Consider the following 16,794-nt stretch of genomic DNA (forward strand, 5'->3'; position numbering starts at 1 on the left):
TGCATTATTCTTTGTGACAACCAACCTCCACTTGGCAGGCAGTGAAATATGACATAAGGGAACCCATCAGTGGGGCTGACAGATGTACAGCTCTTTTCCTGAGGCTGGCGGGTCAGACACAGGCGCTACAGATGTGCCGGGGGCTGGCTCTACAGTGAGGCAAATAAATAAATGGCAAAAAAATGGAACCCCCTCATAAATAGCATAAGACAGCCCCACTCATCTCTCATCTCAGTGTAGTGCCGCTTGTGTCCTCACAGCCTCTAAACAGTATTTATGCACCCAGCTAACATGCTAGCAACCTTCCTCGATACACTGTGCTAATTCGCTAATTCCTGCATCAAATGTCTGCTAAGTTGCTAATTGTCAGTGACAAAAGCTAAAGAAGAAAATCCTCACGCCAACACCCAACAAGGTAGGTGCCATGTCTGAAGTCTAAGACGCTCATTTTGGGGGACTTCCTAAAACATGCTAGCTTCTTCTTTCTCTTTGGGAGATGAGAAAGACGTTGGGACGTCCAGAGAAGAAATAGTAATGGTAATGGTTTTATTTCATTTGAACATGCATCAGATTCCAATTGAGTGCATCCCATAATCAGTTCCCAGTTCCACATGTCCAAAAGGAGTAGGAAGAAGCAAAGCTTATTAAATCCTACCCCTCCATCTGGTACTTTTACAATCAGTAACTGTTACATTTGTTCACTTCCTGCTTTCTATAATACAGTTTAAGTTTTTTTTTTAATAATGCACCTCATACCGAAGTAGGAGGTGATATGACCATCCAATGACATAATGGGTACCATAGTAAGTGTCAATATAGTGATATATATAGCACATCATGACTGGTTCAAGACTCTTCATCCTTGTATTTAGCAAACATCAACTGCTTGTATTGTTTCTTGAATTGGCTCATCGTTGTGCATTGTTTGAGGTCCTTACTCAATCCATTCCATAGTTTGATTCCACATACTGAAATGCTATGGCTTTTTAACGTAGTCCTAGCATAGAAGTGTTTCAAATGTACTTCTTCCCTGAGATCATATTTCTCCTCTCTTGTAGAGAAGTATTGGATGACATTTTTAGCTAATTGGTTGTTTTTAGCCTTATGCATTATTTTAGCTGTTTGATGATGAACTATATCAGCAAGTTAAAGTATTTGTGATTTTAGAAATAAGGAGTTAGTAGTGATAGTGAATATATTGGTAAATGGATGCTGCCAGGTAGGAGGCATAGAGGAAGACCAAAGAGGAGGTTTACGGATGTAGTGAAGGAGGACACGGGGAAGTCAAGGAGGGCAACTTGACCTGCCATGGGAAATTGGGAATGCAGCCGTACTTTATGCTTTCTGTCCCTATCCAGAAATGTTAAGGGGTGAACATTTTAAAGCCAGAACATGAACAAGCTATCAGTGTTTGCCAAGACTTTGAGATGGTGTAGGATTGAACAAGATCTCCTTCCTGCTCCTTTCGGGACATGTGGAGCTGTGCAAGCCTTGACATAAAGCTGGAACAACTGAAAAGTGACGGTTCACGAAGCAGCAGACAAATCCCAGTGGTGAATAGACATTTATTCGTGCTCACAAGGCTTTGCAGTTTGACGACTAAGAGTCTTACACCCATAGACACAAATGGTGGGTCCTGACAGGAGCCGTCACCAGTCATTTATAGCCTCTTGGTGAAATGTATAGATATTGAAATGGAGGGGGGGGGATTTCAAACTATATTTTTGTTATACATTTGCTTAGAGCAACACAAGACTTTGTCAAACACACATTGCACAAAGACACAATACTCTGCTCTCCTAAAGTTAAAGTTACAGTAGCGCACCAAGAATGACTACAACTCACCAAAGCTACACAGAGCCATGGTCCACAGACGGACGCTTACAAAGGACGTAGAAAGGCAGGAGCAAAAGCATACATTTAGGAGGATGTGGCTTCACGAGGAGATGCACGATGCTGCACCATGCTGCTGACCTCTCTCGGGACATAGCGTGTCATCTAAGGATGGGTGTACCTGCGTTCCACCCAGAGAGGCCCAAAAGGAGCATGGGCCAGCTCAGATGGGGTGCCTGAAGTTCTGGCCAGCAAAACAGGCCTTGTCGCCGAGCTCCTCTTCGATCCTGAGGAAGAGCGAGAACAGATTGTCACAACGACAAAAACAAAACAGCAGAACCCGATCAAGTCCTCGGTCCACCGTGTTGTCACTTTCAAACCGTGCTTGCTTAACCGCTTTTTGTCCACATCAAATTGGAAATCTGATTTGTATGACCAGTCATTCCATTTCTCTCGCAGTGTTGTGGTTTGGCCAACCTCGCAATATCGCAGTTGGATTATCACTAGCCGTTGGATTATCACTAGCCGTTTGATAGAAATGAAATAAACGATTGACGTTTTATGGTAGTTGAAGGTCTATTTGTCATCTAGTAGAAGTAGAAATCCAAGTGAAATGTTTCGTGGCCACCAGGCAGCAGAAATTACAACACATAGAGGCAAGCTGTGAAGTCATGAAGACAGCCATGACACGTCCCCCCACATGAGAAGAGGGGGAAAAGTGGAAGTGGTAAGATATTAAATACATGTCAGGCTCACTGGTCAGCTTGCTAGCTCGCCAGAGTCCCTGCAGCGTAGGAGTTATCCAATGTACCGTAAACGATGTAGAGTGTAATCTTATTTCCCGTCTACGGGGCTCCAATGGTGTTACCAAATCCTAAACTGTTCTATGCTTTCACTACCAAAATATTCCATGTATTAACATTAAACCCTATATCGCCGTCCTTTCTGGAACCAATTAACCGCTATGAACAAGGAACAGCAGCTATATCACTACTATCTAGTCACACATCATTTTAATGATGTAAAAATAAAAGCACAGATATTCCCAGAGAAAACAAAATGATTTTAGGAAAGCTTTGTCATTGTGGTCAAAACAGCAGCTGTTGGATGCGAGTATGAAATAGACAGTATACAAGCAGAGTTCAGAGTCTGAACAAAAAGATGCAAACAGAGGAAAATAATAGTGTAGTTAAAACAACCTTTTATTATCGCTCATCGTAAATATGCTATGTACATCTGTTGGTTAAACCCACAATGCCCGTTAGCCGGTCAAATGAGCCAAAGGACAGGATTTAAAGGACTTATTTGGGGTCTGGACTTGCCTGAGTAGCTGGTTGTACTTGGCCAAGCGCTCCGATCGGCAGGGCGCACCAGTCTTAATCTGAAAAAAATGATTCATTTGTTTTGAAATCAAGCAGCTGGGCGCGGCTTCTAGAGTCTGCGTTCACGTCCTGGCAAGCAGGCAGACATTCCATCCGCTGTTATGAAACATGGGCCTCCATGAATAACGCCAGTACCTGTCCGGTGCACAGACCGACCACAAGGTCAGCAATGAACGTGTCTTCGGTCTCTCCAGAGCGGTGGCTGACCATCACGCCCCAGCCGTTGCTCTGGGCCAACTTGCAGCTACAGGAAGAACACAAAAACACACACACACACGTGAGCTTTGTTTACATGCCGAGGTTGGGGGGAGCAGAAGAACACATACGCCTGCAGGGACTCGCTGACTGAGCCAATTTGATTGACTTTGAGCAGCAGGCAGTTGCAGGACTTTTCAGCCACGCCCTTGGCGATCCGCTTGGGGTTGGTGACGGTGAGATCATCGCCCACCACCTGGATGTTGGTGCTGGCTGTGAATTTGCTCCACGCCTCCCAGTCATCCTGGTCGAAGGGGTCCTCGATGGACACAACTGTGAGGGACATGAGGCAATGTTGTTCACAAGGCAGATCGGAACACACTGGACTCGGCAAGTTGACCCCCCTCCCCCAAATTGGGAAATGAGTTTGACCCAAACGTGCCAACATCTGCAGACAAGCAGTACTAGCCAGGCTTTGACGCTAGAAAATTAGCTTTTTTGGTGGAGACTAAGGATCGACCGGTCTATATATCGCGCCAATATTTGCGTTCTTTACTTGAATCGGTTTCGCCGATGTATTTTTCCGCCGCATGATTTACAGACAGGCATCCGCCGGGCAGCTTTGTGTTGCCGGGGGCCCCTGCAACACACGCAGTCGCGGTACCCCTCCCACACCGCAACAGTGGTGAATCACAACAAGGGTACGTGTTCAACTTTTAATTGGCCTCCAACAGTTAAACTCAGTTGACATATTGCCACCTGCTTTGAAATAGGAAACTTGAACGCCAAGTGCATGCAATATACGTGCTTGAAAATATAGTTTAGTTTGTGTGAGTGGAGGCGAGAGGGGTGGAGGGGTGCGTCACTGCAGAGGTGCAGTCATCACATTGATGCTCGATAAAACTACGACAGAAATGTTTTGCACATGGTTGAATATTTATTCCTTGTAAAGTTGATAATGCCATTTAAATGTGTGTTTAAGAAAGCTGAATCCTACTGTGTTCAGTGTTTACATTTCAATAAATATTTGTTTAAACTTGAGACCTGTAATATTTGTTATCATGGTCATTTTTTCATGTAAATTGATGGCACAAAAGCAGTATTGGCCACAAATATCGGCCCAAGCTAAAGCGGCCATCGGCTAAGGGTGATGGAAAAAAAAATCAGTATCGGTCGATCCCTAGTGGAGACATTGCATAATGTGCTGCTCCATGACAATCTGCAGACAAGCAGGTGCTGAATACTCTGGCCTGTTGATTATTCTTGAAAACACGTTTATGGTGTCCTTAATATCTGGTTACAATTTCATTTACGGCAAAACAAATGAAAATCATCTGTAGCAAATATAAAAATGAGTAGTAGAGTAGTAAGTCCAGGTGAGAAGAATGAAATGAGAAACAAAGGATTTTCGCCTCGCAAGTCAAATGTTCTGCATGTACTGAAAACAGAGGCAAATGTGAAAAGGGTGCCATGATAGAAATTGAATTTGCAATGGTCTTCCCCTCTCCGTCATGATTTCAACATGACTATCAGAGCACAACGTAGTACAAGGAGTAGAAGCACCCACCAGGGTAATCTTTGACAAAGCTCCTGTAGAGGTCAGCCAGCTTGTCGGAGGAGATGTAGCGGCTGGGGTCATCAGGAGACTTGAAGTCCAGGTCGTACTTGCCACCTTTGTAGAACTCAGAGGCAGCCACATCCATGCCGATGACAATCTTGTCAGTGTAGCCAGCCTTGCCAATGGCATTTTTCAGCAACTCCAAAGCTGAAAGAACCAGAATAATAATAATAATAATAATAATAATAATAAGATAGGATAAGATAGTAATAAATGACATGGGACTACGTGGCTGACAGCAGATGCAGTGGACCTGCAGCCTTCATTTAGCAACCATAAGAGTGACTCCGTAAGTCGAGTAGCCAAAGTAGACCCTTTAGAATGGTGAGGATGCGTGCCAACAGCCGCCAATAACGTCCCTCTCACCTTCCTTGTTCTCCAGGATGTTGGGTGCAAAGCCCCCCTCATCTCCCACATTGGTGGCATCCTTGCCGTATTTCTCCTTGATAACGTTCTTCAGGTTGTGGTAGACTTCAGCACCAATACGCATGGCCTCCTTGAAGCTGCTGGCGCCCACAGGCAGAATCATAAACTCCTGCATGGCCAGCTTGTTGCCCGCATGGGAGCCACCGTTGATGACATTGAATGCCTAAAGGCAACAAGGGATCCATGTTGGATTACTCTTCTTTAGCCCTCTCTTGGCGACCATATTTAATATTAGCATTACGCTCACAGGCACAGGGAGGATGACTCCAGGGTTGCCAGCCAGGTCAGCAATATGGCGGTAGAGCGGCACACCCTTCTCAGCTGCACCAGCCTTGCACACGGCCAAGGACACACCCAGGATGGCGTTGGCACCAAACTTAGCTGTGGCGAGACAAGCACACGTTGTTTAATGTTGTATTCCTTTCAACATGGTACAGAATGTACGTAGCGCTGGATGCAGCATCTCACATTTGTTCTCTGTTCCATCCATGTCCAGCATCAGCTTGTCGATCTTCTCCTGCTCCCGAACGTTGACATCCTGGATGCCACATAACAAACAAAAGGTCATGTTAAAAGTCACGAAGCCAAAGTAAGCCTCAAGCCTCTTGGTTAAGTCTTCATAGAGATGTAAGAAAACACAGTTGTCATTAGCCACGTTTACATGAGGAGTTTTTCTCTTTCCGAATGACCTTTCCAAAAACAATGGTATACATGGAAAGGAATATTCCAATCTCTTGTCTACAGGCGCCGTTATAATCATAAACAGAATGGTCAATGGGGCATGCCCAGTAAAACGTAAACATCAACATCACGTGATACCGAATCCCCTGAATTTTTCTTTCACTTGTTGGAATAACTCCGTATTGACAGTTTTTCCTTCGTCCAGTCTTGAAATTAGTTTGGATCAAAAACAAACTTTCCGCAGCAGTCCAGTGCCGATTGCTGGCCTCCATTTTTAAAAGTGAAGAACGTCTGGATCTGCGTGTTACGTCATATCTGAGCATGCGCTGAAAGAACGCACCCGGGATAAATTTAAACAGGAAAAGATCAAATTTAATCTTGCTAATATTTTATCATTAAACTGTGTGTGTTTTATATAGATATATATTTTCTTTTTAATAAAACTGGACTTGTGAATGGCGTATAGAAGGGTTTAGATTCTGTTCCACAGATGGCGGTAATGCACACGAGAGCTGCTTGCCAACCGCCAATAAACAACAGAAGAAGAAAAACACGAGGAAGCAGAACACACCCTGACAACTTTCTGTTTGAGCGGATCCAAGATACCTCAATCGGATTGGGGAAAGGAATACTCCACCCCCGTGAATCCCATTATATATTAATTCGGATTGGCACTTCTCTTTCGGAATGAGGTGTATACAAAGGTTCAGTTCTGTCCGTTTCATCAAATAAACCGAATGCAGTTGGAATATTTGGGTCCATGTACACGTGGCTATTGGCAACATATGTTAGTCTACACAAAGCACACACTTGGGATCACTAGCAAAATCCAGTCTTTAGTCTTTTGAGGAATAGTAGTAAGTAGTGCTATTGGTCAGACAATAAATGGTCCTACCTTGCTAACCAGTGCAGGTGCAATTGTTTTATTGATATGCTCAACAGCTTTTGAGACACCTGCAAAGGACAAGCAGACCATAACTGACCCAGGCTGAGGAGGACCATGCAGAGCAGGGGAGGAAGATGACCACAGAACATGCCACCGCTCGGACTCGTACACAGCAGTTTTGACAAAAACAAAGATGTGCATGTATGAATGGAGATACAGCAGCTAATTCTGCTTCTCCATCTCTGAAACAGATGCGTTATTCATCTCAGTACACCAATGAGGAATATTGTTGAAATGTTCAAGGATATGTTTAAGGGCATCTCCTGATACAACATAAAAGTATTTGCTTTGACTCTTGTATTGGATTATTTAACCAGCAAAATTTACAGTTTTGGTATGATTTCATCTTGTGTGTTGTCTGACTGTTCTACCATTCTGACTGATGACAATATACGGTCTGATTTTGCTACGTGTACCATACTTTCACCAGGATAGGCTACTTTTGCACTGATCATGACCCTTTGCCGTGCGCTCTGTGCCCTATATTACTAATGCCCTCACCTGGGGGGTTGTAATGTCAGATCACACCCTAGTCGTACTACCCTGCCGCTCCCAAACCCCCCCTCACATTAAAAAGCACTGGCACTTTAATTTGACTCTGCTTTCCAATCGTGAAAGTCACAGGAGAGCAAATTTCTCTTTTCTTTCAGACACATGTCTCCCCGGTTATACAGTATCTAGTTTAGTAGTTCAAGGCATATACTATACTCTATTCGTTTGTTAGTTTTACCAAGTTAGGTTTACACAAGCAAAGACATTCTTCATGCTGCTGAGCATAGCAACATGTTAGTTGAAACTTGAGTGACACGCTCTTTACCTGGTTACACAATGCCGGGGCCAAGAATTCATTTACATATTTGACTGCTCTTTTCACTCCTAACAGGAGGAAGATGGAGGAGTTGGAAAAATAGACCAGGACGGAGACGGACTGAAGTGTTTTGAAAACAGAAACGTCACATTAAGTTTTTACCTTTGCCCATGTAGCGGGTTTTGTCATTGTCACGGAGCTCCAGCGCCTCATAGACGCCCGTGGAGGCACCACTGGGCACTGCAGCTCTGAAGAGACCTGAGTGGCAGGGAGGACATTAACAGGTTGGAATGGCGATAAAAGCAGGCCAAAGGTGTCTGAATCTCCTCTCACAGAGCGCAAATGGAAGCAGCAGGGGCTAGCTTAGTTTAGCATGCTAAGTGGTTGTGTTTTAACCTTCCTCTTGTGTTAGCTTTCTGGTATCATCTCTTATGTTACCAGGTCGGTTTTGACCCATGTATTAAATCAGCTATAAAATACACTAAAAACATTAAGTTACAATCAAATTTGGTTATCATGTCTTGGTTACCTTCTTAGGCTTCCTCATCCATGAAAATGTTGGTTTTAATACTTTTGGTGTGGGCATGTAGGCCTTTTTTTGTCACGATACCCCTCGATTTTAATTTCCAGAAATGGTAAAATGAACCTCAAAAGAATCATATTAATAAATTGAAGGTTCTTTTGTTACCTGGCTATTACTGAGGGCTATAGAAAATATCTCTTGAATCAATTTGTTTTATTTATTTTCTCATTTTAGTATTAATCACTAAAGAAACATCTATGGTGTTCGAGTCAATTTTGACCTATATATATTAATGTCAAGAAAAGGTAGAAGAAGTTATTGTTTTCAGTTAAAGAACTTTAGTATACACTGAAATCAAAAAGCAGAACAGGTCCAGATCTTGGTTCACTGTACTTCTTGCCATTCTTTCCAGGATCCAAATTGTAAATGTGAAATCAGTCATCAGTCAAATGAGTGAATTCACCTCACATGTCTGGACATTGTTTTTCTGCTGGTATACTGGAAAAGCGGTCAAAAAGCTTACATGATGAGAAGAGGAGCTGGTTGTCATTGTGTTGGCTAATTGTACACTTATGAGTTCAATTGTGGCTCAAAATATTGCTTTATAGTCATATTATTATAACCGGGTCGAAACCAACCCTAACAATATAGCAGTCATAATTTCAACCAGACCATTTTAAAATGTAGTAAAAAAAATTTTTGGTTTTATTTTGTTGAAATAGAGTTTCCTGACAAAGTCAAAAAGCCTTGATGCAATAAACAAATGTTATGCGATTCTTTTTAATCATTAGAAAGTAAAACGGGTCGGTGCCGAACCTAACACAAGAGGAGGGTTAAGGCTGTAGTGTAGGGAACATTGTACAATGTCCGATGATGCAATTACTGAGTGAAAAAATTGTTATTTTGAACGTGCTTGTCTTCGCCGTAAATATACATTCTCCACACACAAACACACTTCTGGGACCATCCTTCAAAATAAGAGCGCCATTTACCCCATGTCTGTATAAACAAAGAGTTATGAATATCTTCTATAAGCATGTGGAATGGCATGGGTGACTACATCTTCCTTCATGACAGCCACAGGCGTTACAGTTGGTTGGAGATTTATTTGCAATTTAGCAGCAATGTATGCAGAGGCTGACATCAATTAGCCAGATTGTTACCAATAAATACATGTGCTTTACCATTTGAGATTTTTATAGAAGATTTTTATGCTTTTTATATAAGACTCGGCTGAATTTACATTTTATATCATCATATCGTGATACACCCCCAAAATATGGTGATATATGCAAATGTCCATATCACTCGACCAGTGTCGTAAATATGTTTGAATTTAAATGTTGTTGTATTCATTTGATACATTGAAGAATTTCCATATGACAACATGTATGAATGAGTATATGCTTATTTGGAAGGATGGGCTGCATGACATTACAATCAAGAAAATGGCAGCTAACGGCACTAAGGTCCACTGTGTACCCTGCAGTGACAAACAGACCATGGAAAAGGTGCTGGCTGTGATGCAGTGCACGGTTATGTAACGAGGACAGACAGGGGATCAACTGAGCATGTGCAGTGCATCTGTGAAAGCCTGTCAATCCCCGGATGGGCGACCATAGCAAAAATCTATTCAGTTTGACCAGTGGACTGATAGAATCGGATGTACAATAGCCTCCGTCTGGGCCACAAGCTGCAATTTGGGAAATGTGTTAGATCGTCCCGGGGAGCTTAATAGTCCTGCTGAAGTTCCACCCCACCATCAATACACAAGCACAGCATTGTGCCCAGCAGGGAGGCTGCTTATGTAACAGAATTGACAATACGACACACATGAACTCATCTAGGATGAAAGGATGGTAAAGTAGACTGGGCTGCCTTGAAAAGCTATCCAATACGCGACAGAAGGGGTGAGGTGGGTGGGGGGGCATTTGTGCCAAACAGCAGCGCTTAGCAACCACCCCGTACAAATAAAGAGCTGCTTCGGAGCCACCCCACTTCCGTGTCAGTAGTCATTCGGGTTGCTTTGTTGACATTCACAGGACTTCTTCTGGGGTTAGTTAGTCTTTTTCCAGCTCTCACTGCTCTTCCCAGCTATGTTTTTCACAGTAGCTAATTGTACACCATACTTGCTAAGTACTAAGTACAATCACGACATACTGCTACTCCACACCATTACCATGATTCCTCCACTGGACTCAGCTCATCATTATGCTTTACATAAGACAATTACAAGCATTGTATTTCATTGAAAGTAATGTGTGCCAGTTGGTCTATAGACCCATGAAAACCAGTCATTTGCATTTCCTGCAATCAATTTTCAGATGGCAAAGATATTATCTAGTGCTCAGGGATTTATCGTGCATTTATCCTTGGAGGTAAAACTGCCCAATCTGTCATATTGATTTGAGGTCATATGGCCCAGCCCTACCAGTGTCATATTAGGATGTGCTATTTTCACATGTTCAAAGAGCTGAGCACGCCACACTGGGCCTTACAGTGGGCCTACAAATGGGCCTTCCAGCGGGCCTTCAAATGGGCCTTCCAGTGGCTTTGATTTTACAATTGCACAATGAATGAATTCATAGCAATGTCACTATAAAATGTAAAATCCAGTAGAGATAAGACCATGAGCTTTGTTTAATTATTCATTTTAGTTCTTCTAAGGCTAACAACTATTTGCCCATATGAGCTTCATTATGAATAGAAAAGCATACTAGCCAATTAAGTCATTCATGATATTTTTGCATCCTAACGTGCAGGAATATAGTTTTGCAGTGAACGTATTGCTATTGTCATTTTGGTGGTATTACTTTGTTACGACTTACTCGGCTGGGAGTTACCTGGCTGGCTTTTCTAAATCATTATTCACAAAGTGAAACATTTCAAGAGCAATGCAGTACCTTTCTTGGTGTAGAGATCGACCTCCACAGTGGGGTTGCCACGGGAGTCAAAAATTTCCCGAGCATGGATCTTCAGGATGGACATGGTTGTGGATCTGCAGAAAATCGGAGGAGACAGAAGTCAGAACACAGACACGCTTGGTCATCGTCCACTCATCACTCACCAACTTGTTTGGAGCCGCAGTGAGCCAGCAAAAACTAAATGCCTACTTTTAAGTACTCGGCCGACACGTGCTGCAAGTGCGCCCTGGAGCCAGCTCTGAGGTTTGTCCAGAGAATGACATGTATAAGTCTGTGTAGGTGTGGCTTAACTGCGTATATTTATTTTACATAGCACCGCATATGACACAATGGGTCAATAGATTTTATCTTTATATTGATAAGCTGCTAAAGACGAGCGTCACGGTTGAACCCACAGCTAACTTTGTTATCAAGTCACACTCAGTCGCAACAGTGGAGGTCACAGAAGGTTTTAACCAGACTGTACTATTGATCGTCATGAGTTTTAACCCATTTGACCTGAATTTGTTCACCGATACCAATACACCTCGTCTCCCCATCATGAATGTATGAGTGGATGCTACCTGCAGCATCGCTTTGGCCGTGTCTAAACCCATGAAATACAATCCTATATTCACAATAACTAATGTTTTTATATACCAGTATAGAATCTTTAATGATAAAAAGACTTACCAGTATGAATGATAAGTAAACACGGCGGATACATAAGATGAATTAAATGCTGTCATCCCGAGGAGAAGGAACATTCGTGTGGGGAAGTATTTACGCGGCGGACCTCCTGACCTAAACAGGCTGAAATGATGACAAACGCCAGCGAAAGTTGGCTGAATCTCCTCTTACGGAGCGTGAACGGAAGCTAGCAGAGGCTAGCTTAGTTTAGCACTCCAAGTGCCCATGTGTGTGCGTGACTTGTGCTCGGTGAGTATATTTTCACCACGTATTTTACATGAAAAACAGCTAACACACAAAAAAGATGGTTTGATGATAATAGATTGTCCTTGAACCCAAGTAAAACTAAAATCATGCTGTTTGGTAACAGCAGAAAGGACACGCACCAGCAAATACAAATAGACGGTGTGGACATTGAAAGGGTGAACAAAAATACATTTTTGGTGATCACAATAGATGAAAATATGAGCTGGAAACCTCATATTACAAATATACAACATAAGGTGGCCAGAAATATTTCAGTATTGAACAAAGCAAAATTTGTTCTAAATCAGAAATCACTCCACACTCTTTATTGCTCTCTGGTTCTACCATATCTTACTTATTGTGTGGAAATATGGGCTAATAACTATAAAAGCAATCTTCACTCGCTAAATGTACTGCAAAAAAGGTCAGTAAGGATCATTCATAATGCCGCCGACAGACAACATACTAACTCCTTATTTCTAAAATCACAAATACTTCAACTTGCTGATATAGTTCATCTTCAAACAGCTAAAATAATGCATAAGGCTAAAAACAACCAATTAGCTAAAAATGTCATCCAATACTTCTCTACAAGAGAGGAGAAATATGATCTCAGGGAAGAAGTACATTTGAAACACTTCTATGCTACGACTACGTTAAAAAGCCATAGCATTTCAGTATGTGGAATCAAACTATGGAATGGATTGAGTAAGGACCTCAAACAATGCACAACGATGAGCCAATTCAAGAAACAATACAAGCAGTTGATGTTTGCTAAATACAAGGATGAAGAGTCTTGAACCAGTCATGATGTGCTATATATATCACTATATTGACACTTACTATGGTACCCATTATGTCATTGGATGGTCATATCACCTCCTACTTCGGTACGAGGTACATTGTTTAAAAAAAAACAAAAAAAACCCTTAAATTGTATTATGGAAAGCAGGAAGTGAACAAATGTAACAGTTACTGATTGTAAAAGTACCAGATGGAGGGGTAGGATTTAATAAGCTTTGCTTCTTCCTACTCCTTTTGGACATGTGGAACTGTGAACTGATTATGGGATGCACTCAATTGGAATCTGATGCATGTTCAAATGAAATAAAATAATTACCATTACCAAAAACGATTTTTATCTGGCCGACTAACACAATGCCTCGCTAACCTCGTCTCATTGAGTGGATTCCATTTGGCTACCATTTACTGTCAGCATTTTTCACCTGAGGACTGGAGCACACGTCTTGTGCTGGAAGACACAGCCATCCCAAGGAGAGCAGACATCGGGAGTGTTGTTTATGCTGCTGCTGTTGTCAGAACTAGCATAAATATGTCTATCAATGCGCCCTAGGAAAGAAGTTTGGGTAGTGTTTTAAATCATCCAAATAGGGCAGGATACTCCAACTATTACATATTATCATCAGTGTACGTGTTAATGCATGATCACAGCATGCACGTTGTTAGCGGGCTTCATAGTCAAAATAGGGGTCTCCAATGACAGCATTGTGAGCTAGCTCAAATTAACTTGTTTTCTGGTGTTTTAATGCACAGAAAATTGAAAGAAATGTGTAAGGATTGGGAATGATGGGCAAAAAAAGTGCAGTTGCCCCTTGAGAAAACCCACCCACGGGAAGAACCTGCCAACCCTACACAGAGACGCCTAAGCGGAGATTCGAACTCAGGACTTCCCAATCTCCTGACTGTGTGGCCTACATGCTCAGCACTCGACCGTAGCATGATTCTACATGTGTATTAAGAATAGGTCATATCCATAATTCTAGTCCAGATGCCCGCCGGACGCCATATTTGCAACTGGTGTCGCCTATAAAATTGTCCGACAAGCGTCCTCTCCAAAGTTCCGCAAGACATTCAATGGACTGCGGGAAGTTTGCAACATGATGCCCGTTTCTGACACACTCTGCAGTTCTAAAAATGGCGGTCTCAATTCACCAGCTGCCGGTGTTGGTTTAAGAATAGACGTCGGGTAGAAACTACTCGGTAGAAATGAGGAATCAACGAGCGAAAACCGGACATGCACAAAGCGACACCAAATTGTCAAGGGCAAGACTTGTATTAAAACACACACACACACACACACAAATGCCGTTATAAAGTAAGACATAAAATGACACAACGGACACTTCGATTGTATAAAAGAGTGAAAAAGAATGTCTTGCGATCATAAAATGACACAGTAAAAGAATAAAGAGGACTTACGTTTCCGGCCCAACTGTGTGCAAGGACGCTGGGGTCTCTCTTGTGCAAGCAGGCAGACAAGGCGCTCGTGACGTGCGGGGCTGGATGATATGTGGCCAGACTCGAGACAGAACCGGACCGCGGAGCCACCCCATTGGCGGAGAGCTGGTCACGTGGTACACGAGTGTGCGCTGGGTCGCACGTTCGCCATCGTTGCTGCTGTTGCACAAGTAACGGGGGAGATGAACTGAAGTTGAGTTGCCAGACCTACTCGAATAGTAGTTCCGGTGAATCATGGGAAATGTAGTATTAATCGTATCACAGACGGGTGTATGGTAGTGGTGGGCATTTCAGTTCATTTCAGTGAACCGCATCATTCCGGTTCAGTCAGTAAAAAGATCCGTTCATTTCGGTCAATTGGTTATTGGCCTTGTGCATCGGCCGGGTCAGCCGTGTCGAGTCATTCCGTTCACTCATGTTAACGTTCGCCTCGGTCTTTCAGTCAGTTAACCCCACCCACCCTCAGAGCGAGGCACGACTATAGGATAAGACAGGCAAGCACGCCGGTAGTCCCGCCCGGCTAAAGGAACGGTGAACTGACTCTCCAGCCAAGCAAAAAAAAAAGAAGAGCATTTGCAATCGAACGGACTGAACGGGTATTTTAGGGGCGGTGACCTCGTTCATTCAGTTAAAAAAAGAACTAGTTCTTTCGACCCGTTCGTTCATGACCGACACACCACTCGTTATGGGCAGAGATGACGCAGGATGTGTACGTGCAGACGGGCAGGCAGATATATCCTTTGCGGTGTTCACGTTTTTTCCCATCAGGAGTTAAAAATGCAAAGATAGTGAATTTGTAATTTAACATTCATGAGACCATACAATAAATATACATGCAGTTGTATCGATACCCTGAAACAAATGTGCATCTCATACTATCTTTGACATTTGAAGATGATGCTTTTGTGGGGCATATATGAAAACACTAAATATTTACTTGACTTTCTATTCCTATTTGTCAAGCAAAGAGTCCAATGTTATCGAACAAAGGGGCCACATCTGTGCAGGATGTGGTTGTTGTCTTCTGCAGTGACCTTGACGGTGGACTTGTGGGTGGTTACGCCACCTACAGTCCGCTGTGAACTATAACAGGAAGTATTGTGCCGGGCATTTTTTTAATTCACTTTTAGCCTGACATTCACCATACTGTACACCAGGGATTTCAGCACGTTGTAAAAGATGAAACACTAAACTTTACCTTTGGAAATTAATGACTTCCATGAAGACACAAGGAAGGTTACTACTGTGTAAACACATGTTCTTAAGCCCCCTAAATAATTTGCTATTTTGTATTCATTTTTTTTTACCAAAAAAATGTCTGACAAATTGTATATAATAGGGCACGAATAAAATAAATATTCACATTACCTGTCATTAATTTATAATCTACTACTACTAAAACTAGTAGTCGTAGTAATAATAATCAGAAGAACAATAATGATGATAGTAATAATAGGTTCATTAATAATATTCATTCATTCATTCATTTTCAACCGCTTTTTCCTCACGAGGGCCGCGGGGGTGCTGGAGCCTATCCCAGCTGTCTTCGGGCGAGAGGCGGGGTACACCCTGGACTGGGGGCCAGCCAATCACAGGGCACATATAGACAAACAACCATTCACACCCACATTCATACCTATGGACAATTTGGAGTGGCCAATTAACCTAGCATGTTTTTGGAATGTGGGAGGAAACCGGAGTACCCGGAGAAAACCCACGCATGCACGGGGAGAACATGCAAACTCCACACAGAGATGGCCGAGGGTGGGTTTGAACCCTGGTCTCCTAGCTGTGAGGTCTGCGCGCTAACCACTCGACCGCCATGCCGCCCTAACTAATAATATAATAAGGATTATTATACAGTGAAGAAAATAAGTATTTGAACACCCTGCTATTTTGCTATTTCTCCCACTTAGAAATCATGGAGGGGTCTGAAGTTTTCATCGTAGGTGCATGTCCACTGTGAGAGAGATAAACTAAAAAGAAAAATCCAGAAATCACAATGCATGATTTTTTAACAATTTATTTGTGTGATACAGCTGCAAATAAGTATTTGAACACCTGTGTATCATCTAGAATTCTGACCCTGAAAGACCTGTTAGTCTGCCCATTAGAAGTCCACCTGCACTCCATGTATCATCCTGAATCAGATGCACCTGTTTGAGGTCGTTAGCTGCATAAAGACACCTGTCCACCCCATACAATCAGTAAGACTTTAACTTATAACATGGCGAAGACCAAAGAGCTGTCCAAAGACACCAGAGACAAAATTGTACACCTCCAC

The 16,794-nt window shown here is 42.6% G+C and overlaps 1 protein-coding gene across 3 annotated transcripts; it reads right to left on the bottom strand.

Moving 5' to 3' along the window:
- Nucleotides 1–1,545: 1,545 nt before the first annotated feature.
- On the bottom strand, nucleotides 1,546–14,655 carry eno1a (enolase 1a, (alpha)). 3 transcript variants are annotated; one of them, XM_058085147.1, is made up of 12 exons: nucleotides 14,472–14,655; nucleotides 11,316–11,410; nucleotides 8,052–8,147; nucleotides 7,899–7,957; nucleotides 5,923–5,992; nucleotides 5,702–5,835; nucleotides 5,395–5,617; nucleotides 4,978–5,175; nucleotides 3,542–3,743; nucleotides 3,351–3,459; nucleotides 3,156–3,214; nucleotides 1,546–2,120 (listed from the first exon to the last, which is right to left on the bottom strand). In XM_058085147.1, the coding sequence occupies exons 1-12, from the start codon at nucleotides 14,603–14,605 to the stop codon at nucleotides 2,057–2,059; spliced, it is 1,443 nt and encodes a 480-aa protein (XP_057941130.1). In that variant the 5' UTR covers nucleotides 14,606–14,655; the 3' UTR covers nucleotides 1,546–2,056. The 3 variants fall into 3 exon arrangements, with proteins under 3 accessions (XP_057941130.1, XP_057941129.1, XP_057941131.1); XM_058085146.1 differs by lacking the exon at nucleotides 7,899–7,957 and adding an exon at nucleotides 7,031–7,089 and having other exon boundaries at nucleotides 14,472–14,648; XM_058085148.1 differs by lacking the exon at nucleotides 7,899–7,957 and having other exon boundaries at nucleotides 14,472–14,621.
- Nucleotides 14,656–16,794: the final 2,139 nt, after the last annotated feature.

This window comes from Doryrhamphus excisus, chromosome 10, assembly GCF_030265055.1.
Source record: "Doryrhamphus excisus isolate RoL2022-K1 chromosome 10, RoL_Dexc_1.0, whole genome shotgun sequence".
Taxonomy (NCBI): Eukaryota; Metazoa; Chordata; class Actinopteri; order Syngnathiformes; family Syngnathidae; genus Doryrhamphus; species Doryrhamphus excisus.

What these genes read in the sequence shown, in the direction of transcription:
- eno1a (XM_058085147.1), bottom strand. Translation starts at nt 14,605, where the DNA reads ATGGGGTGGCTCCGCGGTCCGGTTCTGTCTCGAGTCTGGCCACATATC. An exon ending in GAGTCATCCTCCCTGTGCCT is followed by an intron (nt 5,618 to 5,701) that starts GTGAGCGTAATG and finishes TGTTGCCTTTAG; the next exon opens with GCATTCAATGTCATCAACGG. An exon ending in TCGGTCTGTGCACCGGACAG is followed by an intron (nt 3,215 to 3,350) that starts GTACTGGCGTTA and finishes CATTTTTTTCAG; the next exon opens with ATTAAGACTGGTGCGCCCTG.